A 23742-nucleotide genomic window follows, 5' to 3' on the forward strand; every position below is an offset into this window, starting at 1 on the left:
CCGCCACCTCGCCCGGCTAGATTTTTGTATTTTTTAGTAGAGACGGGGTTTCACCGTGTTAGCCAGGATGGTCTCGATCTCCTGACCTTGTGATCCGCCCATCTCGGCCTCCCAAAGTGCTGGGATTACAGGCTTGAGCCACCGCGCCCGGCCAAGTTCAAATTATATTTTAAGCCACTTTCCTAGTACTTGGACTTTATTGAAGAACATTTGTAATAAGCAAATCTCTGATGCATTTCTCCCTAACTGGTCTTAAAGACCAAGAAAAATGTAAACAATCTTATTAAAATGTTGCATGACTGCTGTTGTACTGCATAGGCTTATTTAGGAATGGGGGTTCTTCCCATCTGCTACTGAGTCTCCTTGATCTTGTGGGAGCTGGATCTGGAGCACCCTGGAGCATGGTGGTTGGACGGTGGGGATCTGATGGGAGAGGGGCCGAGGGGTAGGAGCACAGGGCGTAGCCAGGAGGCGAGGCAGGGGAGTGCCGCCTGATGCAGGTCCAGCTGTGCCACTTAATCACATGGGGGCATCAGGACAGTTCCCAACCCCAGCTGGCTTCATGGAGTGTTAAGTGTTAGGAAGGTGAAAGTGTTGCTTGTAATTGCCCAGCATTGTGGCCAGTGCATAATAGGCTCTGAAAGTTTTGCTGGTGTCTGCCAGTCAGTGGATATTTGAGCCTCTGTTTTGTAATGAACACTGCAGGGGAAAGGGCCACTTCACTGAATATATGGATCAGAATGAAGACATTCACCCTTGACACTCTCTCCTGCTCCTCGATTATCTTAAAACAAATCCCAGATACATTATTGTGCCTTACTTCAGGGAGTCCCGTTTTTATGTATACATATGTGTAGTCATTCTGCTCTTAACTCATGTAGTCATATTGATAGTGGTTTCTTAATATTATACCTGTGTTTAACCCAGTCTGTGTTGGACTTTCCTCATCATCTCAAAGATGTTTCTTCCAGTTGGTCTGTTCAAGTGATTGTCCATACAAGGTCCCAGTGTTGCATTTGACTATAGAGTCCTAAGTCTCTTCTCATTCTTTAACAGTGCTTAACACTGTAACAGTCCCTCCTACCCCTCCCCCCCTTTTTTTTTTTGAGACAGGATCTCATTTTGTTGCCCAGGCTGGAATGCGGTGGTGCAGACACAGCTCCCGGCAGCCTTGACCTCCTGGGCTCAAGTGATCCTCCTGACTCAGCCCATCAAGTAGTTGAGACTGCAGGCATGCACCATCAGGCCTGGCTTTTTTTTTTTTTTTTTTTTTTTTTTTTTTTTTTTTGTGGCAGGTACGAGTTTTCACCATGTTGCCCAGGCTGGTCTTGAACTCCTAGGCTCAAATGATCCACCACTTCAGCCTCCCAAAGTGTTGGAATTACAGACATGAGCCACCATGCCCAGCCAGTCCTCCCTTTTTTTTAATGCCATTGATTATTGGGGACTGTGGGTGTTTGGTTTGTTCTGCTAGCCACTGATTATTTTTGGTGAACTGGTATTAGATCTCTAGGGGCTTGTTTACTTCCGCAGTCAGCTTGTTTGGCAAGAAGACCCTGTAGGTGGTGCTCAGTCCGTGCTGTGACTGCTGGTTGTTCTGCTTGTACTGATTTTGAGATTGATCAGTAGGCTCAGGTCTGGGTCTTCCCTTGTAAAGTTCCCTATCAGTGGTTTGTGTAATCGTTTTACTATCAGTTGGTGGTTACTGCCCAAATTCGTTAAGGGTTGCAAATTATGCTTTTCTAATTCTCTCCCTGCTCATATATTAGTTGATAATTCTTGTAAAGAAGAATTTTTCTTTATCAGCAGTTGAGTGGGAAGTGCCAGATAAATAATTGATTCTTTGGCACTCCAGCGACTTCAGTGTTGATCAGTGACTCTTTTAGTGTCATTATGAACTCAGGCATTGTCCGTCATTCTTCATGCTGGAGATGCTCCATCTTTGGCCAGTGGGTCCCCTCCTTTCAGTTTTGTTCCCTGCAGCTTTCTGTCATGACCCATTAATATCAATAACTTCTGGCCAGGCGTGGTGGCTCATGCCTATAATCCCCAGCACTTTGGGAGGTTGAGGTGGGCAGATCACCTCAGGTCAGGAGTTTGAGACCAGCCTGGCCAATATGGCGAAACCCCATCTCTACTAAAAATACAAAAAAAAAATTAGCCAGGCATGGTGGTGCACGCCTGTAATCCCAGCTACTCAGGAGACTGAGGCAGGAGAATCACTTGAACCCGGGAGGCAGAGGTTGCACTGAGCTGAGATCGCACCACTGCACTCCAGCCTGGGCGACTGAGCAAGACTCTGCCTCAAAAATAAATAAATAAATAACTTCTTAATTTCTAACACAGAAAGATGCCTCAGGCTAATCTTACATATTTCCTTCCACAGACCTTGAGTCAGCTATTTCTCTATGAACTCTGAACCTTTTGAGTAGGAAATTGCAGTTGGAGACTCCAGTCTCCATAGCTGGACATGGCGACTAGGTTGTCAAGAGCTTCTAGGCTTTTTCAGAAGACAGAGCTAGGAAAATTGTGCTTTTAAGAAAGGCACATCAGGCGGTGGGTCTCACACCTGTAATCCTAGCACTTCGGGAAGCCGAGGTGAGCAGATTGCATGAGCCCAGGAATTTGAGACCAGCCTGGGCAACGTGGCCAGACCCCATCTCTACAAAAAATAGCTGGGTGTGGTGGCGCTCACCTGTAATCCCAGCTACTTAGAAGTCTGAGGAGAAAGGATTGTTTGAGCCTGGGAGGTGGAGGCTTCTGTGAGCGGTGTGTGCACCACTGCAACCCAGCCTAGGTGACAGAGTGAGAGCCTATCTCAAAAAAGGAAAATCATGAGTTCAAAATGACTTGAAGTAATTCTTTTTTTCTGAGTTTTCCTGTCATCTTGATATAGTTAGATACATTTGTTTCCATTTATTGTCAATTTTTAAAAAGTATTTCAACATTTATATGCTTGCAAAGTCAACGTTATATAATAAAGTATATTTATTTATATACTTCATTTATATAAATTAGAGAAATTTCCCTAGCCTGTTACCTTCACCCTGCTCCCTCCCCACCTCTGTAGGCGGCAATTCCTGGTCCTGGTTTATGCTTTGTTGTTTGTTATTTGAGAACAGAAGCAAAATACAGCTTGCCATACGCCCTGTTCTATCCTTGCTTTTTTTCTTTTATTATTGTTTGGAGGTGTCTGCATATCAGTAAGTAGTGATTTTTCTCATTTCTTTATTCAGAAGTGTAATACTCTATGGGCATACTGTAATTTACCCAGGCTCTCCTACTGATGGGCATTTGGGTAGTTTCCAGACTTTAGCTGTTACAAATTATTTTACAGTAAAAATCGTGTGCATATGCTATTTCCTATTTTACCCAGTGTATCTTGGGATATATTCCTACAAGTGAGATGGCTGGGTCAGAGGGTGGCTGCATATGGAATTGGGCCATCTGATGCTAAATTTCTTTCCTTAGGAGTTAGTGTTTTGCAGTCTCATCAGCACTATGCAGGAGCCAGGCTCATCACATTCTTGGGTTTTAGCCCCTGAGAGAGGCAACCAAATATACTTTTAATTTGCATTTTTCTGATGAGCAAGATTGAGCACCTTTTCAATATATGAGGACCACTTGCATTTTTTGTTATCTTGAGTCATTGTTAGGAAAGTTTTTGCACTATCAGGTCCTAAGAAAGTTTATATTTTCTTCTGCTGCTTGTAAATGTGTTCTTACATTTCAGTTTCTGATCTATTTGGAATTTATTGCAAATAGGGTTGAGGCACTGATCAAGTTTCACCTTTTTCCATATGGCTTTCGAGTTGTCAGCACTATTTTTTTGTTTTGTTTTGTTTTAACACAGGGTCTCAGCCTGCCACATAAGCTGAAGTGCCATGGCGTGATCACGGCTCACCAGAGCCTCAACCTCCTAGGCTTAGGCAGTCCTCCTGCCTCCACCACCCCAGTAGCTGGGACCACAGGCACATGTCACCATGGCCAGCTATTTTTTTTTCTTTTTGAGACAGAGTCTCGCTCTGTCATCCAGGCTGGAGTGCAGTGGCGCAGTCTCGGCTTACTGCAAGCTCCGCCTCCCGGGTTCACGCCATTGTCCTGCCTCAGCCTCCCAAGTAGCTGGGACTACAGGCACCTGCCACCTCGCCCAACTAATTTTTGTATTTTTAGTAGAGACAGAGTTTCACTGTGTTAGCCAGGATGGTCTTGATCTCCTGACCTCATGATCCGCCCTCCTCAGCCTCCCAGAGTGCTGGGATTACAGGCATGAGCCACCGTGCCTGGCCTTGGCCAGCTGATTTTTAAAATTTTTGTAGAAGTGAAGTCTCACCATGTCGTCTAGGCTGATCTTGGACTCCTAGGCTCAAACAATCCTCTCACCTCAGCCTCCCAGAGTGCTGGGATTACAGGCATGCCATCACCATCTTGAAAAGACATTTTGCTCCAGTGGGCTTGAGTGGCTGCTTTTATAATGTGCTAGGTGTTTATATTAACTTAGGTCTGTTTCTGGGTTTTCAGTTCAGACCAGCAGGTCTGTCTTTCCATATACTGATATTTCCTATGTTAATGATAATGGTTTCATGTTTAATGTCTAGGACCACTGTTAACACCTCCACCCTGCACTATTCTTTTTCAGGGTTTTCTGGTTTATTTGTGTTTGTTCTGTGTTACAACCTTTATAATCAGCTGTTTGAAATTGTATTAATATTTTAAAGTTAATTGGGATAACTGCCATCTACTTAAACCTTCTTTTACCTCTTTTAAGGAGTGTTTTCTAGTTTCTAATGCACATACTTCGCCTTGTGTTGCGCTTTATGTCTAGCTTTCTTCCTGTCCTTTTTTTCTTTTGTCCTTTTTTCTATTAGAAACACATCTTTTGGCCAGGCGCAGTGGCTCACACCTGCAATCCCAGCACTTTGGGAGGCCGAAGTGGGCGGATCACGAGGTCAGGAGTTCGAGACCATCCTGGCCAACATGGTGAAACCTTGTCTCTACTAAAAATATAAAAATTAGCCGGGCGTGGTGGCACACGCCTGTAGTCCCAGCTACTCGGGAGGCTGAGGCAGGAGAATCCCTTGAATCTGGGAGGTGGAGGTTACAGTGAGCTAAGATCACGCCATTGCACTCCAGCCTGGCGACAGAGCGAGACTCCGTCTCAAAAAAAAAAGGAAACGCATCTCTGTCATTACATCTTCCAAGTAGTTGTTGTTTGTGGAAGTTAATGTTGTTAACTTCTGGATTTCAGTCTTTTCTCCCTGCTATAAATAGAATTTAACCCAGCAGTTTTTTCAGGGTTTCTGGATATGCAGTCATGCTTCTTCCTGTCCAGCTTCTGTGGATGTGAACTGTTGCCTCCCTTTGTGGGTGTATATTCCAGTGGATGTTTAGTAGTGCGGATACACTTGAACTTACGCTAGGCTGGGAGTCAGGGCAATCTTCCCCAAGCATGTGATGTGTAAGCTCAGGCTGTTCTAATGGATGGGTTGGGGCTGGTGGGCAAGAATAAGCAAAGATGGTGTTTCTGCCAGAATGTCTTGGAAAAATACGCTCCTTCAGATCCTACAAATACTCTTGTTTTCCTTGATTCTCTTCTTGCTGTAGGCCTCAGCAACTGTTGCCATTCCCAAAGAACACCATCGCTTTGTTATTGGCAAAAATGGAGAGAAACTGCAAGACTTGGAGCTAAAAACTGCAACCAAAATCCAGATCCCACGCCCAGATGACCCCAGCAATCAGATCAAGATCACCGGCACCAAAGAGGGCATCGAGAAAGCTCGCCACGAAGTCTTACTCATCTCTGCCGAGCAGGTGAGGCCTGCGTGAGTGCCTCGTGCCCCTGCCTTCCTCCTTGTGCAGACCTCACTCCCTCATGGGTTGCTGTGTCCAGTGTGGACGTAAAGGCATAAGGTGGTGGGGGTGGAGGGCTTGACTCCAACCCTGAGAAGCCCTGTCTGTCCCCAGTTTGTTTTCAGAGGCCTGTTCTCATCAGGTCATCCCTTCCTTTCCAGGACAAACGTGCTGTGGAGAGGCTAGAAGTAGAAAAGGCATTCCACCCCTTCATCGCTGGGCCGTATAATAGACTGGTCGGCGAGATCATGCAAGAGACAGGGACACGCATCAACATCCCCCCACCCAGCGTGAACCGGACAGAGATTGTCTTCACTGGAGAGAAGGAGCAGTTGGCTCAGGCCGTGGCTCGCATCAAGAAGATTTATGAGGAGAAGGTACATGATTTAGAGGAGGCAAATCCCCATGGGCAGGAATAGAAACTAGGATTTGGGTCTGGAGATTCAGTTAAGGCCTGGCTCAGCCCCTTATCTTTTTGTCCTTGATGAAGATGCTTATTGTCTCTACACTAGAGTGGCCCGTGTGAGATCAGTGCCCGCCCGTCCCTTGCTGTTGAGCATCTGCAGGCTGGTTGTCCTTGCTGTCCTGGGCCTCTGGCTGTGCTGACATGCTGCCAGCTGGGCTGCCCCAGGTCAGACGCACAACCCAGACTTGTTCACGTCTTAGATTAAGCTGTTAGCTCCGCTTAGTGAACTTTGAGATCCGAAACGGGTTCCTTAATTGAAGGAAAGGATTGGGTGTTTTGCAGTGTTCAAGGACGAAGTTATCAGCCGGCGGGTGACTATTCTAGGGAAAATCCAGTCTTGAGCAGTGAAGTTGGTGGGGATTGGCTAGTCCTGATCACTGTTGTTCACTTCTTGGGATCAGCATCTGTAGTCTGGGCCACTTTGGCTTGCTTTCTGCAGCAGTGGCCGTGCCCACCTGCCCGCTTTCCACACCTTTCCCTTTGACTGCCCCTTATGGTGCTCTTATTTAGAAAAAGAAGACTACAACCATTGCAGTGGAAGTGAAGAAATCCCAGCACAAGTATGTCATCGGGCCCAAGGGCAATTCATTGCAGGAGATCCTTGAGAGAACTGGAGTTTCCGTTGAGATCCCGCCCTCAGACAGCATCTCTGAGACTGTAATACTTCGAGGCGAACCTGAAAAGTTAGGTCAGGCGTTGACTGAAGTCTATGCCAAGGTAACTGCCTCTGAGCATGAAATGTGTCTCCTTTGAGTGGAGTCCGCGGGGCCTTCATGGATGAGCTCTCGATTTGTAAATCCTGGGGCCTGGACACAGTGCAGGTGCCCAGGTTTGGGGAGTGCGCGTCTCTGAGCCCCAGGTGAGCAGCCTGGCTTTCACTGTGACGTGACCTTGAGCTCTGCAAACCCATGGCTGTTTTCCCGTTTTCTTAGGCCAATAGCTTCACCGTCTCCTCTGTCGCCGCCCCTTCCTGGCTTCACCGTTTCATCATTGGCAAGAAAGGGCAGAACCTGGCCAAAATCACTCAGCAGATGCCAAAGGTAAGGACACGTTTTTCACCTGTTGTATTGAATTTGTCTTGTTTTCTGTCTTTCTGTTTCTGACATTGCTTTGTTGACCTTTGTACTGTGGATGCCCTTGAAAACTGGTGTATTTTTCTGAATTAACGGGCCTGTTTGACATGGCCAACTTCCATGTTAGCTGAAGAACAGCAGAATAAATGTCTGTAGATGTCTGTACCATCCTTCTAGTCTTTAACCAGAGAGGATTGTGTGTTACTAGGTTTCATAAGTATCTTAGGAAACATGTCATTTAGTAATTATGGTGAAATAACTTCATAATCGTTTGAAGAGCAGAACTTGTATACAAATTGTATGAAGAGTGAATTTAAAGCTTTCTCAGTTTACCAAAGGAGATTGTAGCATCCAGAAAACATGAACAAAAAAGAAATACCAGAGAATCCAACCATCATATTTAATTCCTGTTTTGTTTAAAATTTGTTTCCAGTTAATGTTACAGTCCTTTTTAAAAATAAAATTTTTTTTATTTTATTCCTTCTTTTTAGTGACAAAGCCTCACTCTGTCACCCAAGCTGGGGTGCAGTGGCACGATCATAGCTCACTGCAGCCTTGAACTCATGGCTCAAGTGATCCACTCGTCTCAGCTTCACAAGTAGCTGGCACTACAGGCGCGCACCACCATCCCAGGCTAGTTTTTGTGGAGGCAGGGTCTTGCTGTGTTGCCCAGGCTGATCTCGAACTCTTGGGCTCAAGCAGTCCTCCTGCCTCAGCCTCTCAAAAAGTTGAGGTTATGGGTGTGAGTCACTGTGCCCAGCCCCTTTTCCTTATAGCTTCATATAAGGACCAGTCTCCCTCCCTTAACTCCTTACCTGGAGGGTAATAAACCAGGAAAGCTGGCAGCCTCGTCTACGTCGAGCAAGTCACTTTGCCACCTTGGTGCAGCTGTACTAGTTTTAAAATTCCATCCGTGCCCTGTCTCATTCTTCATGCGACTGAAGAGGACCAGGCCTTGTAAAAGTTCAGATGATGCATGAGCATCTCGCATGCTTTATGTTAGTGGCTTCTGTGGAGCAAACCGTGTTCTCAGTGAAAGGCAAGATTATTCGGCCACAGTGTTGAGTTTCCTGATTATGGCTCCCTAACCCTGCCTTTCAACTTTGCTTGATGTCTGTGTATATGTCCCTCCCTCCCTAACATATACATGAGGCAATTTGGGATCAGAAGCCACTCCCAAGAGAGCACCCGTGGGCTCCCTGAGGACCAGCAATTGCACACTGGGAGCTGAGGGGCCGCAGCTGGGCCATTCTGTTTTAGCCATCTCTTTTTGTGTGGTTTTGGTGTGGTAGGTTCACATCGAGTTCACAGAGGGCGAAGACAAGATCACCTTGGAGGGCCCTACAGAGGATGTCAATGTGGCCCAGGAACAGATAGAAGGCATGGTCAAAGATTTGGTAAGGTGCCCTTTGGAATGTTGTGTGTGCTGGTGACAAGGGAGGCTCTGAGTTGGGCATGGGTGGTCATCTCTAGGTGACATCCCACATGGCTGGGCACAGGCACCCAGGGCATCCTAGCTAGGTGAGTACTAAGTTCTGAAACAACTAGAAGCTGACTGAAGTCCTGGAATAATTGTGGGTAGAGGAAACTTTATTTTGAAGACGGCATCTTTCAGGGGAGACACAGGGGCAGTCTCCAACAATTCCTGACAGCTGAGTGGTCAGAAAAGGCAACCATGGAGACTGCCGGGTGTTGGTTCAGCTCATTGATCAAGTAACTGGGCACATCCATGGACCTCTGTGCCTCCTGCAGATTAACCGGATGGACTACGTGGAGATCAACATCGACCACAAGTTCCACAGGCACCTCATTGGGAAGAGCGGCGCCAACAGTGAGTGAGGCTGTCTGTTGCAGTGGGGCCAGTGTGCCCTGAGACCCTTGTTGGGGTGTCAGGTGTGAGAACTAGGACGTTTGTGCAGACAGTCCAGGCCCAGTGCTACCTGTAATGGGAGTTTCAGACTTTACATTCTCCTGCCTGCGGGAAGAGGCCACTTTTCCTTTGCCCCTTGGTGCAGTGGTTGGATTAGAGCTGTTTGGCCAGTGGGTGAATTGTCACTTTTGGAACTCCATCTAAGCCCTCCCCAAGTAACCCACAGGGGCCATGTTGAAGGCACGCCCAAGGGCAGCATCCTCTGTATTTCAGTCAGACCTGCTACGTTAGCCTCACATCAGTGTTTGTAGTACTCATGCCTTCTGAACTTGGAAACTGCTGATCTGGAACTCACTGAAGCGTAAAAAAGGTCTAGATTTGAGCCCAAGTAGAAACAACATGGGGAGGGATACTTTTTTTCTTTTTGAGACAGGGTCTCGCTCTGTCACCCAGGCTGGAGTGCAGTGGCGTGATCTCAACTCATTACAACCTCTGCCTACCGGGCTCAAGCAATTCTCCTGCCTCAGCCTCCTGTGTAGCTGGGACTACAGGCGCATACCACCACTTGCAGCTAATTTTGTTTGTTTATTTGTTTGTTTGGAGACGGAGTCTTACTCTGTTGCCCGGGCTGGAGTGCAGTGGTGCCATCTCAGTTCACTGCAAGCTCCGCCTGCCGGATTCACACCATTCTCCTGCCTCAGCCTCCCGAGTAGCTGGGACTGCAGGCGTCCGCCACCATGCCTGGCTAATTTTTTTTGGTATTTTTTGTAGAGGCGGAGTTTCACGGTGTTAGCCAGGATGGTCTCGATCTCCTGACCTCGTGATCTGCCCACCAGGGCCTCCCAAAGTGCTGGGATTACAGGCGTGAGCCACCGCACCTGGCAATTTTTGTATTTTTAGAAGAGACGAGGTTTCACCGTGTTGGCCAGGCTGGTCTCAAATTCCTGGGCTCAGGTGATCTGCCCTCCTCGGCTTCCCGAGATGCTGGTATTAAAAGTGTGAGTCGGGCCAGGCGCCAGGGTGGAAGGTGAGAAGGCAAACACGTCCTCCATTCCTGGATAGTTCAGTGGATGAAGGAGCCTTTCCCAGGGAGTGGGACACTAACCTGCATCTCATGACTGATGTCCGTGTATCCGTTTTTGTTACGAGTAAACATAGGCTTGTCAGCTGTGCTGTGGCCTGTGCAATGGTGAGCTCTCTGATGTCAGTATTACGTTTTGTGGTCAGGGACGAGAGTCTACAGGCACAAAGTGACATTTTTGCGCACTGCTTGAACCATGCACACACCATAAACTTGCTTTTATGTTTTGTTTTGGTTTTGGTTAACCGTAGTGTTTATTTAGGCCTGACACAGTGGCTCTTGGCTGTAATCCCAGCATTTTGGGAGACCAAGGCAGGAGGATCACCTGAGTCCAGGAGTTAGAGATGAGCCTGGGCAACATAGTGAGGCCCCCATCTCTACAAAAAAGAAAAATTTAGCCAGGCCTGTGGTCCCAGCTACTCAGGAGGCTGAGGCAGGAATATCACTTGAGCCCAGGAAGTCAAGGCTACAGTGAGCCGTGATCATACCATGCCACTGCATTTTAACCTGGGTGACAGAGCAAGACCTTGTCTCAAAACACATATATATGGAAGTACAGTAGTGTAATTCTAACATTAATTTCTAGTTTCTGCCCCCGAGAAATTGCAGAATATAGCTTAGTGAGTCATGTCTGTTCTGATTTCTTCTCATGCAGTTCCTAACTCTCGTTTTCCTTCGTAATCTAAAAAAACCTGCTGCCCATCTCCCATGTCCTCTGCTTCTCTTGTCTTGTGTTGCTCCACCTGGAACAGCTGTATGTCCATGTCACCCTCCATCAGCGCATCGCCTCGTTGCTGCCTCTGCATGTGCATGTGTTCGGGATGGATGCACAAAAAGTCCTCCTGGTGGTCCTGCCAGCAAGCTGGGCTTTCCTTTACTGCACAGTGGGCAAGATTCCTGCCTTGTTTCCTGATGATGCGGCTTCTCCAGAGTTTGGGGGACCTGGAACTCTAACTTGGGGGTACTGGGTTCTATCCAGAGAGGTTGACAGCAGGAGGGTTTGCAACAGCACTTGTCTTGCAGACATAGTGAAGTGCTCAGTTCGAATCTGAGCCAACAGTAGATGGGGTCTCTGGGCAGCAGCATGGTCCCCGCAAGGCTCTTAGGCATCAGTGAGTGCTTTTGTGTGGAGTTAATGTGTGTGATTTTTTTAACTTGAGAATAGTAGTTCCCAGACTTACTGCACGTTAGAAACACCTGGAATCTTTTAAGTATTCTGAAGCCCCAGCCATACCCCAGACGAGCTAAATCCCAGACTGAGTGGCCCCAACCATCAGTTACTTGAAGGTCTCGGGGCATTGCCAACTTGTGGTCGAGGCTGAGAGCCTGTCCTCCAGAACCCTTGTGATCCAGGTCAAGATCATAACTGGCCCCCATTCTAGACAAGGGAGATTCTTGTTTTGGAAGCTAAGCGTCATTTTTGGTGAATGGGAATCACTGATAAGGTTATGTGGCACTTTAGCCCCGTCCTGCCTAGTTGTTAGTCACTGGCAGAATGTTGTTGGTCTGTGTCCTAAATGTGTTTCCTTTTGTGTTCCTAAGTAAACAGAATCAAAGACCAGTACAAGGTGTCCGTGCGCATCCCTCCTGACAGTGAGAAGAGCAATTTGATCCGCATTGAGGGGGACCCACAGGGTGTGCAGCAGGCCAAGCGAGAGCTGCTGGAGCTTGCATCTCGCATGGTAAGTGCCATGTCCGGGGCCTCTAGGAAGGCGCTGGCCTTGCGTCTGTTGGCTCCCTCTAAGGAGCAGCGTGTTGTGGTGTGCGGCCTTGGAGAATGGAAGTCAACAAATCCCACGTTGCACTGGAACCGGATTTGACTCCCTGGGGCCACATTTCCTTTATCCTCCCCAGGTCACCTGCACGTCTTGTCCTCCATGGCTGTGTGCTGTGCTAGAAGGGCACAGAGACTGTGTGGCAGCGTCTTGGCCTTGGCCACACCCTGGGTTCCCAGATGCCTGGGTACCATCTCCAGAGATTGTGACAGACATTTCTGGATTCTCAAAGGCATCCCAGGTGGTTCTCATGTAAGGCCAAACTCGAGGATCACTGCAAACCTGAAGTGGGGGCTGTTGCTCTCTATCACCTGGCAGAAGCACTGCACTGCTCTGGGCTCCCCAACGTTTCGTGCATGCTTATGCCAGCTGTGAGCACCCTTGCTTCTGTGAGTCAGATGCCCACACTTGAAAGTCTCTGGGTGTCTTTGAGTATCCAGAGAGGTCAAAGACTGCGTGAGTGCCTGCAGCAGCCCTTTGGCCTGACTGTGTGAGGAACGTGCACCAGGGTTCCTGTCATTCGCTTAGGGGCTTCTTTGTTCACCTCCCCCCAGTACCCCCATGAGGAGTCTCAAATTGGCAGACCTCTTTTATAGCCCTGAGCTGCAATCCAGGGTGCGATGCAGCCTCCCACTGCTTGTGGCCTTCCCGGTGCTCATTCCCCCATATCCCAGGTTCTCCTCTTAGCCTGGCCTCCAGCCCGGGTCCGTTGTCCTGGCTGCTTTATGCCCTTCCTGACTGCTGAGCCCTTATTTCTCTGTCAGCCAATAGCCGTCTGATCCAGAATCTCTCAGAATTCTCGGAAACGTTTGGTAGGCTGATGGTATTCTTCCCTGGATTCCAGCCCTGCTTATTCTTCTGACATTTTAATGGGGCCTGTTGAGGAAGTTGAGAGCCATATGGGTTCAGTGCCCTGTGCTGAACATTCTTAGCCACGCAAGGAAAGTGGTCCGAGCCACCCTCTCTTCAGAAGGGGTCACTCACTGCTGTGTAGAATGCCAGGCCTCCGAGTGGAAGAGCTGGGCCTCCCCTGTAGCACCTGTTAAAACAGAAGTGCTTGCTGAACTGCTTTGGTGATTGCCGCTGTCATGATGGCACTTTCGGTTGAAGGGTCCTACAGTGAGTTGTGTAATTGGACTTTGTTGAGGAAAGTGGCGCGCAGCCAGTGTTGCGGAGTGTGGCGATGCTTGGCGAGAGCACTCACCATGCGCTGTGCACTCTAACGGCTGGTTGCTCCCAGGGGTGCTACGAGGTGCCATCTGGAGACCACCTCACCTGCTCCGTGAAGGACTGCGCCCAGGGCTCCCTGGTGTCCCCTTGTGTCAGCGGGGAGTTGCTCACCATGCTTGTGATAAATGACATCTACTTTAATTGTATTTTTAGGAAAATGAGCGTACCAAGGATCTAATCATTGAGCAAAGATTTCATCGCACAATCATTGGGCAGAAGGGTGAACGGATCCGTGAAATTCGTGACAAATTCCCAGAGGTAAAGTTTCCCAGAGACATTCTGTAACTCTATAGGAGTGGTCCAAGTCACACTTCAGGAATATTTGATATTTGGGATATATGTCCTTCCTCATACTTGAACTTAGTCTCCCCATGATTTGTTCTAGGTCATCATCAACTTTCCAGACCCAGCACAAAAAAGTGACATTGTCCAGCTCAGAGGACCCAAGAATGAGGTGGAAAAGTGCACAAAATACATGCAGAAGATGGTGGCAGATCTGGTAGGGGTGTTTTACATCCTTTCTTGTACGACAGCACCTGTGGTGGGTGGGGCGTGTGTCCTGTCAGAAGTCCTGACCCCCACAGGACCCCTGCTCTGGAGAAAGCACATAGGAACTGGGCTGGGCTTCCATCCAGGGACTTGGGACAAAGTGGTGACGGCTTCTCACTTAATACCTGGATGTTTAGATTGGCAGCCATTGTTAAGACTGCAATTCAGGTGGGGAGATTTGCTTTTCTCATGCCCAGTTACCTTGTTTCCTTGAGGAGTCTTCAGATACCCAGAGAAACTGTCCCATCCAGTAAGAGGAGAGGTATAACAGGTGAAATGAGTCATATACTGATTTATTATCTTTCTCAAAAACTGAAGTGGGAACAAGTTTAGAAAGTGTAGTGAGTAGTGGATGAGAAGGCCATAGGTGGCCATGTATTTCCGTGGGCTTCACCTTACCTGATGGCTGCCCTGGGAGAGGCGAGGGTGAGGGACTCCAGCACTGTGAGCTGCTGTCACATCACTGCCAAGTGCAGAACTGCCCAGAGCGTAGGGGTCTGTGCTGTCTCCATGTGTGTTCTGAGCCTCTTCCTCAGCCAGCTCTGATCCTGGCATGGGGCATGAACTCTCTCTTAGCCAAAAGGTGGACTTATGTCGACTGACTGTAATTTGCAAGGTAAGTTAGTTGTTGGGCAAGTGATCTTTTACTTACTCTCATGACAAACCCCTGAAGGTTTGTTTGCAAATGCCAGAGCCCTGTTGTGTTCATGCTACCCTTAGGGGTAGAAGGGATACTGTATTTCACTCTCTAGCACAGGCAGTGAATCGGGCTGTGTTTTTTGTCTTTAAGGTGGAAAACAGCTATTCAATTTCCGTTCCGATCTTCAAACAGTTTCACAAGAACATCATTGGGAAAGGAGGCGCAAACATTAAAAAGGTGATAGCTTGTCCCCTGCATCTTGCTGCTGCTTGCTCTGTCCCTTGTAGCCCTGCGCCCTTTTGGTTTTAGACTAGGAGGGACTCTTGCTTACTTCTAGCCCTGTGCTCAGCTGTGTCTCAACTCTGGGAGAGCTCTAGTCAGCTTCTCATGGTGATCTCTCTCCTGTAGATTCGTGAAGAAAGCAACACCAAGATCGACCTTCCAGCAGAGAATAGCAATTCAGAGACCATTATCATCACAGGCAAGCGAGCCAACTGCGAAGCTGCCCGGAGCAGGATTCTGTCTATTCAGAAAGACCTGGTAATGGGAGATGTTTTCTAATGGAGATCCCCAGTAAAATCTCTAACAGCCTCTAAGATTGAGCCTGGGGTTGAGTCACGCCAGGGTCGTTGGGCCAGCACGGACTCAGATGGCAGATGTGGAAGACTGCAGCGCATTGCAGCTTTCAATCCAAGCTGCTGCTGAGTTGGCCAGCAGTTTTCTGCCTTTGTCTCTCGTGGCGCTTACTTACCTGGACTGCAGCAGTAACGTTTGACATGGCCACTTGTGTTATTAGACATTTTCTTTTTGTTACCTGAAAATCTTATCTGAAGGTATTTATGGTATTTTCTTTCCTTTAAAAAAAAATGATATGCAGTAAATTGTACATATTTACAGTGTACAATTTAATAGTTTTGACATCTGTATACATCCATGAAATCATCCCCACCATCACCCCAAAAATGTCCCATGCCATGTGGTTTTACAGTCTCCCTCCATCCCACTTGGCTGCACCTTAAAACCACAGTCCCCTCACCCGCACCTCTCTATCCCCAGGCAGCCCCCAGTCTGCTTTCAGCCACAGGAGATGCTTTTGGATTGTCTACACTTGTGTGTGAGTGGAACCATAACATCTACTCTATTGGGCCCGTCTGCTTTCACTTTGCAGGATGTTTTGACATTTGTGTGTTGTCACCTATATCACTGCTTTGTCCTTTTTTATTTCAGGGTAATATTACACTGTATGGATAGATCATCTGTTTCTTTGTGTGTACTTGGTAATTAGTGTCTTTCAAGGGGTTTTCTATTTTCTCCAAGTTGTCAAATTTATTAACATGAAGTTTTTTTAGAATAGTCCTGCATTAGCCTTTTGCTGTCAATACTGATGTCACCTCTCCTTCATAATATATGTAATCTGTGCCATTATAAAATGGTGCCTTTTCCCTGGTAGTGTGCTTGGCTCCAAAGTCTGTGTTATCTTCCCCCCCCCATATTTAAAATTTTGTTGGAGATGAGGTCTTGCTGTCGTCCAGGCTGGAGTGCGGTGGTGCAGTCATGTCTCACTACAGCCTTGGCTTCCCAGACTCAACCAGTCCTCCCACCTTAGCCTTCCAAGTAGCTGGGACCACAGGCGCATGCTACCGCACCGGGCTAATTTTTTTTTTTTTTTTGCAGTTAGTAGAGATGAGGTCTTGTTATGTTGTCCAGGCTAGTCTCAAACTCCTAAGCTCAAGTGATCCTCTCACCTTGGCCTTCCAAACTGCTGGGATTACAGGTGTGAGCCACTGCACCCAGCCTACTTTATATGATACTAAAGTGGGTTTCTTTTTGGCAGCTTGCTTTTTACATTAAATCTATCTCTGCTTTTTAGATTATGATGTTTGTGGCCGGGCATGGTGGCTCACTCCTGTAATCCCAGCACTTTGGGAGGCTCAGGTGGGCAGATCACTTGAGCTCACAAGTTCAAGACCAACCTGGGCAAAACCCTGTCACTACTAAAACTACAAAAAGAATTAGCCAGTAATGGTGCTGCATGCCTGTAGTCCCAGCTACTCAGGAGGTTGAGGTGAGAGGATGGCTTGAGCCTGGGAGGTGGAGGTTGCAGTGAGCTGAGATTGCACTGCTGCACTCCAGCCTGGACCATGGAGCCAGACCTTGTCTCAAAAAAAAAAAAAAAAGTTATGATGTTTGCATTTAATTACATTTGTGATTATATGTATGTTATATATCACATATTTATTACATATCTTTAACACGTGGTTAAATTGCTTTTACTGTAATTTTTTTACTGTAATTTTTTTCTCAGTTGTAAAATATACATAGCAGAATTTATCATTTTAATCCTTTTTGAATGGTTAATTCAACTGAGTACATTCACAAGGTTGTGCAACCATCACCCTGTCCGTTTTCAGAGCATTTCCCATCATCTTACCCAGAAACTACACCCATTAACAATAACTGCCACCATCCCCACGTGCTTAGTCACCACGATGTGATGATTTTATATGGTTGGCTTTCAGTCTCCCATTTACATTATTAATCTTTAAAAAAAAACATTATATTTTAAAGAGGTTTAAGTAATATGAAAAAATGTGTGTATTATCCACACAGTTGCCATTTCTAGGGCTCTTCATTTCTTGGTGTGATCCTTGTCTTCATTTTCCTTCTGTCTGAAAGATACCACTTAACATCTCTTGTAGTGTGTATCTGATAATGAATTCCTTCACTTTTTGTATGTCTGAAAGTATTTTTTTCTTCACTTTTGAAAAAATGTTTCTGCTGCATAAAGGTTTCTAGGTTGGCAGGTTTTTCCTGTCAAGACTTGGCTTCAGTGCTGTCTCCTCTTGTTCCTGATGAGAAAGCTGACGCCTCCCTGGCCTTGTTCCTCCGTCCACGACAAACCTTCTCCCTCTGGCTGGTTTTAGGATTTTACCACGGTCTCTGAGCAAGTTAGGATGTGTCTTTGTGTAGTTTTCTTCATGTTTCTTAGCTTGGTGTTTATTAAGCTTCTTGAGTACGTGTGTTCAGTATTTCATCAAATGTGGAAAATATTTGGTCACTGAGAGTATTTTTTTCTGTTAGCCCCTTGCTGCCTCCCCGCCAGGGAGTCTAGTGACTGGGGTCTTAGTTGTCGTCTGCTTGTGCTCTGTTTATTCGAGCGGTGGGAGGGGCCATATCGGTTTTCTCCATGAGTTTCTTTAAATTCATTAACTCTTCGCAGTGTTCTAATCTGCCTAATTTCGTCTAATATAATTTTCATTTTAGATGTTTTCTTCTCTAGAAGTTCAGTCTGAATTAGTATCTTCTGTATTTTCATTTCTTAACATGTTCATGTTCAGTCTTTCTGCTTTTGGCCATAGACAATACAGTTAAATACCTGTTTTACTGTCCTTGGCTGGCTGATTCTAACACTGTCATTTCTGGGTGGTTTTCTATTTTCTTTTCCTCGTTGTGGGTTTTCCCCCTATTCTTTGCATTTCTAGTGTTTCTTAATGAGGGTGTTTTTGTATTCCTCTGCGTATTTGTTTGGCTTTGTGAAGTTACTCTGAAACATTCTGCTCCTTTTAGGACTTGCTTTTAAGCTTTATTAGGGAGGATCAGAGCAGTATTTAGTTCAGGCCCAAATATTTCCACTGTTGAGGTAAGATCCTTCTGGGTACTATACTCCACGTCCCAGAAAGTTGAACCTGCTGAGGACGGCTCTGGACCAGGCCCAGCTGAGCTGCAGGCACTGTTTCCTGTGATCCTTCTGGGGATTCTTTCCCGGGCCCAAGGTGATTTCCTCACGTGTGTCAATGTGTGAGTGGCTGGTCTCCAGATCTCGGAGGTTCTCGATGCCAGTCTCTTTGGGCTCTGACCTCCTGTTCTTGCTATCTTGGATGGTTCCGTTTCCTCACCTTTGTGTACTGTAGCAGCAAGTTGGGGCAGTTGTAGGGCTCACCTTGGTTCCTGTCTCCAGGGTTGTGAAAATCACCATTAGGCAGTAAGTTCAGTCCAGTCCCTGGTATTGCATCTTGGCTGAAAGCAGAACCTTTGGTTTTAATAGGAAAAGTTCATCCATAGGCATATGGACCCACCTCTGGCAGAGCCGGAGAGTTGACTGAAGAAGAGCATTATGTGTGGTCTGAAATTACCACGCTCCTGCCCTCCAACCCAACACACGTCCACGAGGACGCTGGGTCCTGTTGAGTTAAACACCTCCCAGTGCGCCTGCTCTGCTGGGCGCACCCCACTCTCCCCAGGATGTACACTCTGCCAACACATTATCCAGCACGTTGCTCCCTCCTCTCCCTGTGCAGATGAAAAATGGCTTGGAGAAGTTTGGTCAGTGTTTGTAAGTGGCAGCACCAGGGTTCTAAGCCTGTGTGTTCATCACCACCAAAGATGATAGTTTATCTTTTCCTCTGCCCTTTTTGCCACAAAAAGTAACTTCCTCCTCCTGTTGTGTGTTTGGTTTCAGGCCAACATAGCCGAGGTAGAGGTCTCCATCCCTGCCAAGCTGCACAACTCCCTCATCGGCACCAAGGGCCGTCTGATCCGCTCCATCATGGAGGAGTGCGGCGGGGTCCACATTCACTTTCCCGTGGAAGGTTCAGGAAGCGACACGGTTGTTATCAGGGGCCCTTCCTCGGATGTGGAGAAGGCCAAGAAGCAGCTCCTGCATCTGGCGGAGGAGAAGGTGAGCATGCGGAGGGAGCGTGACTCTTGGCAGGAAGCCTGGTCCTCACTGCAGTGTTCTGTCTTCTCTTCTCACTGTGGAAAGCCTTAAATGCCCTTCCTTTGTGGCAGGTCAGAAAACAGCTCTGTAATACACTTGTTATGCCTCTTGGTTTTGCTGTCACTGGAGGGCCTTTCCAGGTCCGGATGCTCATGTATACAATATGTAAACGGTGCTCTTTGGCTTATTGGCTTTGGGGTGCATTTGTCTTTTAAGTATGATTTACAGTAAAACTGACCATTCTTCAGGTATAGCTGAGTTTTACTTAACATGCAGACATGTGACCACAATAATCAAAATTCATTTTCATCACCTCTAAAGATTGCCCATTGAATTGCTGTTGTCCTTGTGTCAAAACCCATCTGTGGATATGTTTCTGGGCTCTTCTGGTGACACCAGATTTATGGGAAGTCTAGAAATCAACAGTGTAAGCCCTCTCAACTGGCTGCTGTACATCCCTTGGTGAAGTAGCCTGTCAGTTTGTAGGAAAAGAGCATTTTCATGCTTTGATTGGGGTTATGTTAAATCGAAAGATGAGGCTGGTGAGGACCAACAACTCGGCGGTCTTGACTCAGTCGTTTCTCCCTTTTTTTTAGGTCTGTGATTCTTTATTGGTGCTTTATAATTTTTAGCATACAGATCCTGCACATTTTTATGTTCGACGTAGCAGATCTAACTGCTGTCATTCTTTTAGTGCTATTGTAAATGGCACTTTTTTTCCATTTCCAGTTGTTAGCACGTGGAAGTGCTTGTGATTTTTGTATGTGGACTTTCGTGAGACTGCTAAATGAAGCTCATGCATGTTAGTGCCAGTCACTTTTTTGTGAATTCTTATTTTATATGTAACAATCACGTGGTCTGTGGAGTTGTGTTTCTCTCTAATCTGGAGCCTCATATTTCTTGTCTTTTTTTGTTGTTGTTAGATTGTATAGATTGATTTTTTTGTCTTGATGTTTAACCAGCCTTGCATTTCTGGGGAATCCCTACTTGGTTTGGTGGTTTGTCTTTTACCATATTGCTAGATTGGATTTGCCTAATTCATTGCCTGATTTTTGACTAATGCTGCTATTCGTGGGTGTCTTTGAAAAGTAGCAGAGTCTCTAGGTGGTATTTGGTGAAACCTGCCCTTAAAAGATAGCAAAGTTATTTAATATTTTTATGCTAGCACATTTTTCTTTGGTGTTCTTGCTTGCGGGCCAGGTCTTGGGTCCAGAGAAAGGCAAGAGCTATCCTTGTGGATCTGAGTCACATAGAGCAGCACACTTCTCTGTGTTCCCCTGCAGGAGTCTGCCGAAGGCACTGGTGTCCACAAGTACAGTGTCCAGGGCCTTTCGAGGACCCTCATTTCTTGTTGCCACACAAGGGTGTTGTGCTACATGAGGCCTCTGAGGGCTGGTCTCTACCTATAGCCTTGGTTGGCTTGTGTCCCTCTGAGCTTGAGCTTGGGGAGTGGCTGGTTTTGTGGGAGCTGATCTGTAGCACTCGTGGGAGGACAGGAAGCCTGGCCCAGATTTGTGCATGCTTGGTCTGAAAGCAGGTAGAAAAGTGGGAGCATGGGGCAAGCCTCTTGGGCAGCTTGCTTCCTGCTCTGCTGGGCACACCCCATGCTCCCCAGGACGTGCACTCTACCAACACACCGTGCAGCGCGCTGCTCCCTTCTCCCCCTGTGCAGATCAAAAATGGCTTGGAGAAGTTCGGTCAGTGCTTGTCAGTGGCAGGACCAGGGTTCTAAGCCTGTGTGTTCATTACCACCAGCATCTGATTGTTGTGGAAGAGAAGTATGTGTGCGGTCTGTCTGGGTATTCATCTGTTTATTCAGTGAGGTGTGCTGGCCCCATTTTGGGGGTATTGGTGCAACATCAGGACACTGGTGACAATGTAAGGGGAGCCTGACCTTGCTGTCCTTCAGGCCCTCTTGTCTTCCTCACTGTGGTCCCGGCATGTGGTGTCAGGCTAACAGAGCGGGATTGGTTTCTGCAGCAAACCAAGAGTTTCACTGTTGACATCCGTGCCAAGCCAGAATACCACAAATTCCTCATTGGCAAGGGGGGCGGCAAAATTCGCAAGGTGCGTGACAGCACGGGAGCACGCGTCATCTTCCCCGCGGCCGAGGACAAGGACCAGGACCTAATCACCATCATTGGAAAGGAGGACGCCGTTCGAGAGGCACAGAAGGAGCTGGAGGCCTTGATCCAAAACCTGGTAGGCAGCGGGCCGTGGCAGCCGACTCTGCGGGGACCGTGGTGGGGAGCGGGCCTCGGCGGCCGACTCTGCCGGGGCCGTGGTGGGGAGCGGGCCTCGGCGGCGACTCTGCCGGGGCCGTGGTGGGGAGCGGGCCGTGGCAGCCGACTCTGCCGGGGCCGTGGTGGGGAGCGGGCCTCGGCGTCCGACTCTGCTGGGGCCGTGGTGGGGAGCGGGCCGTGGCAGCCGACTCTGCCGGGACCGTGGTGGGGTGGCTTATCTTCCATCTCTTCTTAACACTGCAGGATAATGTGGTGGAAGACTCCATGCTGGTGGACCCCAAGCACCACCGCCACTTTGTCATCCGGAGAGGCCAGGTCTTGCGGGAGATTGCTGAAGAGTATGGCGGGGTGATGGTCAGCTTCCCACGCTCTGGCACACAGAGCGACAAAGTCACCCTCAAGGGCGCCAAGGACTGTGTGGAGGCAGCCAAGAAACGCATTCAGGAGATCATTGAGGACCTGGTAGGCACTTGGGTGCTCGGGGACGGGTTCTCACCCCCCAGTGGCCACTCACCAAAGCCATGTATGGGTGTTCCCTCCACCCTGCAGGCAGGTGACTCCCTCATACGGCCCCGGAAGGCTTCAGAAGGGGCTTTCAGGTGCTTGCTCTTCTTTCCTCAGCCTGTCTGGCCTCCTTCCTGATAGTTGGTGAGAATTCTGCCTGTGAGAAGCACTTTAAAAAAAAAAAAAAAAAAAAAGAGAGAGAAGAAGAAGGGGGGGGGGAAGAAAGCAAGAGAAAGAAAGAAAATGCAGTCTGTAAGGGGTCAGAAAAAATGGAAATGCAGTCTGTGTAAGGGGCCAGCTCACTCCTCCCCTCTGTGAAGGAAAGAAAATGGATTTGAGGGCATCCACATGAATCCACAGGAAGTCACGAGAAGACGTGGTCTTTTTCTAAAGCAGTCTTCAGAGAGTGTCCCCTCCAGGTCACTCATCTGCCAGGGCCTTGGATGCCCTTTCTCTGATAATCAAGTCCGTTGCATCCTCATGGAGTCAGAGGCTACCCCAGGAGGTCCCACTCCCTTGGCTGAATTGGCCACCCCCCAGGGACGGCAGCTGGCCTTCTGGGACACATTTCAGAGGAGGCCCACCCCTTTAGACCTGTCCTGCTACCTTCCCTCCTCCCTGCGCCTGGAGCCCTGGACTCAGGAGAAGGGGAGCATCTGTGCCAAGTGGCTGTAGAGGACAGGGAGGAAGGTGGTGTGAAGAGTTCTGTAAAACTGGCCCTAAGGAATTTAATCTTTGTTGTTTTCTTTTTTCTTTGTGTACCTCCCTCCAGGAAGCTCAGGTGACACTAGAATGTGCTATACCCCAGAAATTCCATCGATCTGTCATGGGCCCCAAAGGTTCCAGAATCCAGCAGATTACTCGGGATTTCAGTGTTCAAATTAAATTCCCAGACAGAGAGGAGAACCCAGGTGGGTCCCCCATTAGCCTTGTTCTGCTTGTTAATAGCGGTGCCTCCCACGTGAGAGGCGGAGCTGTCGCACATACTGGTGAGGCTCTTTCCTGTCTCTGCTGGAAAACCAGCTCTGTATTCTGGGGACTTCCAGAGCTTTAGGGTCACTCCCTGGCCTTTAAAAGATGGACTGTGTCAGTTATTGACAGAGTGACCAGGTGACCTTCACATGTCCTAGAAACACACAAGGTAGCGAGTCCCAAGGCAATGAGGAGCGTGCAGCCTCATCCTCGGGTGCCCCGAGTTCAGTCCCAGTGATTCTCATGATATCGTTTGGATTGCATGAGCCCGGTTGGAGAGCTTCCTCCTCCACACCTCCCTTCACTGTGGGGTGTCCCCTGTGAGGCAGGCAGCTGCTGCCTCTGGCTGGCCGGAGGGCACCATCCAAGTGGCCGGCAGTTCCTCTAGGAGGGCATTCAGCTCTCGGTACCCTGCTTGCCCCCAGCTCTGCTCATGCACCTGGTGGTGGGGAGGCGACCTGTGGGATGTGGGTGGGTTGCCGCTCTCTCCCTTGCTCTGCATTTGTGAAACAAAAGGTCTGCTCTCCACTCTGTGTATCAGGCTTGGCTGAGCTGTTTGGGCGGCAGGTGGCCCTGCAGCCTGCTGAGTTCACATAGCGTCATCTCTCTGGGCATCCAGGAAGCACGTCACACACAGCCATTCAAGCCCCTTTGTTTTCCTGAGAACACAGGCTGTTTTGAGTAGGAAACTAATAAACTCATACTGCACTCCATCTAGGTTTTACACTTCAGTGGTTATTTAAAACTTTAATTTTGATAGAATTTCACAGAA

The 23742-nt window shown here is 48.0% G+C and overlaps 1 protein-coding gene across 2 annotated transcripts in view; it reads left to right on the forward strand.

Moving 5' to 3' along the window:
- Positions 1-23742, forward strand: part of HDLBP (high density lipoprotein binding protein) — a 90832-nt gene that overhangs the window by 55803 nt on the left and 11287 nt on the right. For both annotated transcript variants that reach the window (XM_011996375.1, XM_011996373.1), the window contains 15 exons: positions 5605-5811; positions 6012-6227; positions 6827-7033; positions 7249-7356; positions 8682-8786; positions 9142-9220; positions 11883-12022; positions 13499-13603; positions 13731-13844; positions 14685-14771; positions 14943-15074; positions 18994-19212; positions 21232-21453; positions 21738-21956; positions 22771-22909. In XM_011996375.1, the coding sequence (XP_011851765.1) occupies positions 5605-5811; positions 6012-6227; positions 6827-7033; positions 7249-7356; positions 8682-8786; positions 9142-9220; positions 11883-12022; positions 13499-13603; positions 13731-13844; positions 14685-14771; positions 14943-15074; positions 18994-19212; positions 21232-21453; positions 21738-21956; positions 22771-22909 (2299 nt within the window). The remainder of the gene's footprint in view (positions 1-5604; positions 5812-6011; positions 6228-6826; positions 7034-7248; positions 7357-8681; positions 8787-9141; positions 9221-11882; positions 12023-13498; positions 13604-13730; positions 13845-14684; positions 14772-14942; positions 15075-18993; positions 19213-21231; positions 21454-21737; positions 21957-22770; positions 22910-23742) is intronic.

This window comes from Mandrillus leucophaeus, unplaced genomic scaffold (assembly GCF_000951045.1).
Source record: "Mandrillus leucophaeus isolate KB7577 unplaced genomic scaffold, Mleu.le_1.0 Scaffold510, whole genome shotgun sequence".
In the NCBI taxonomy this organism is placed as follows: Eukaryota; Metazoa; Chordata; class Mammalia; order Primates; family Cercopithecidae; genus Mandrillus; species Mandrillus leucophaeus.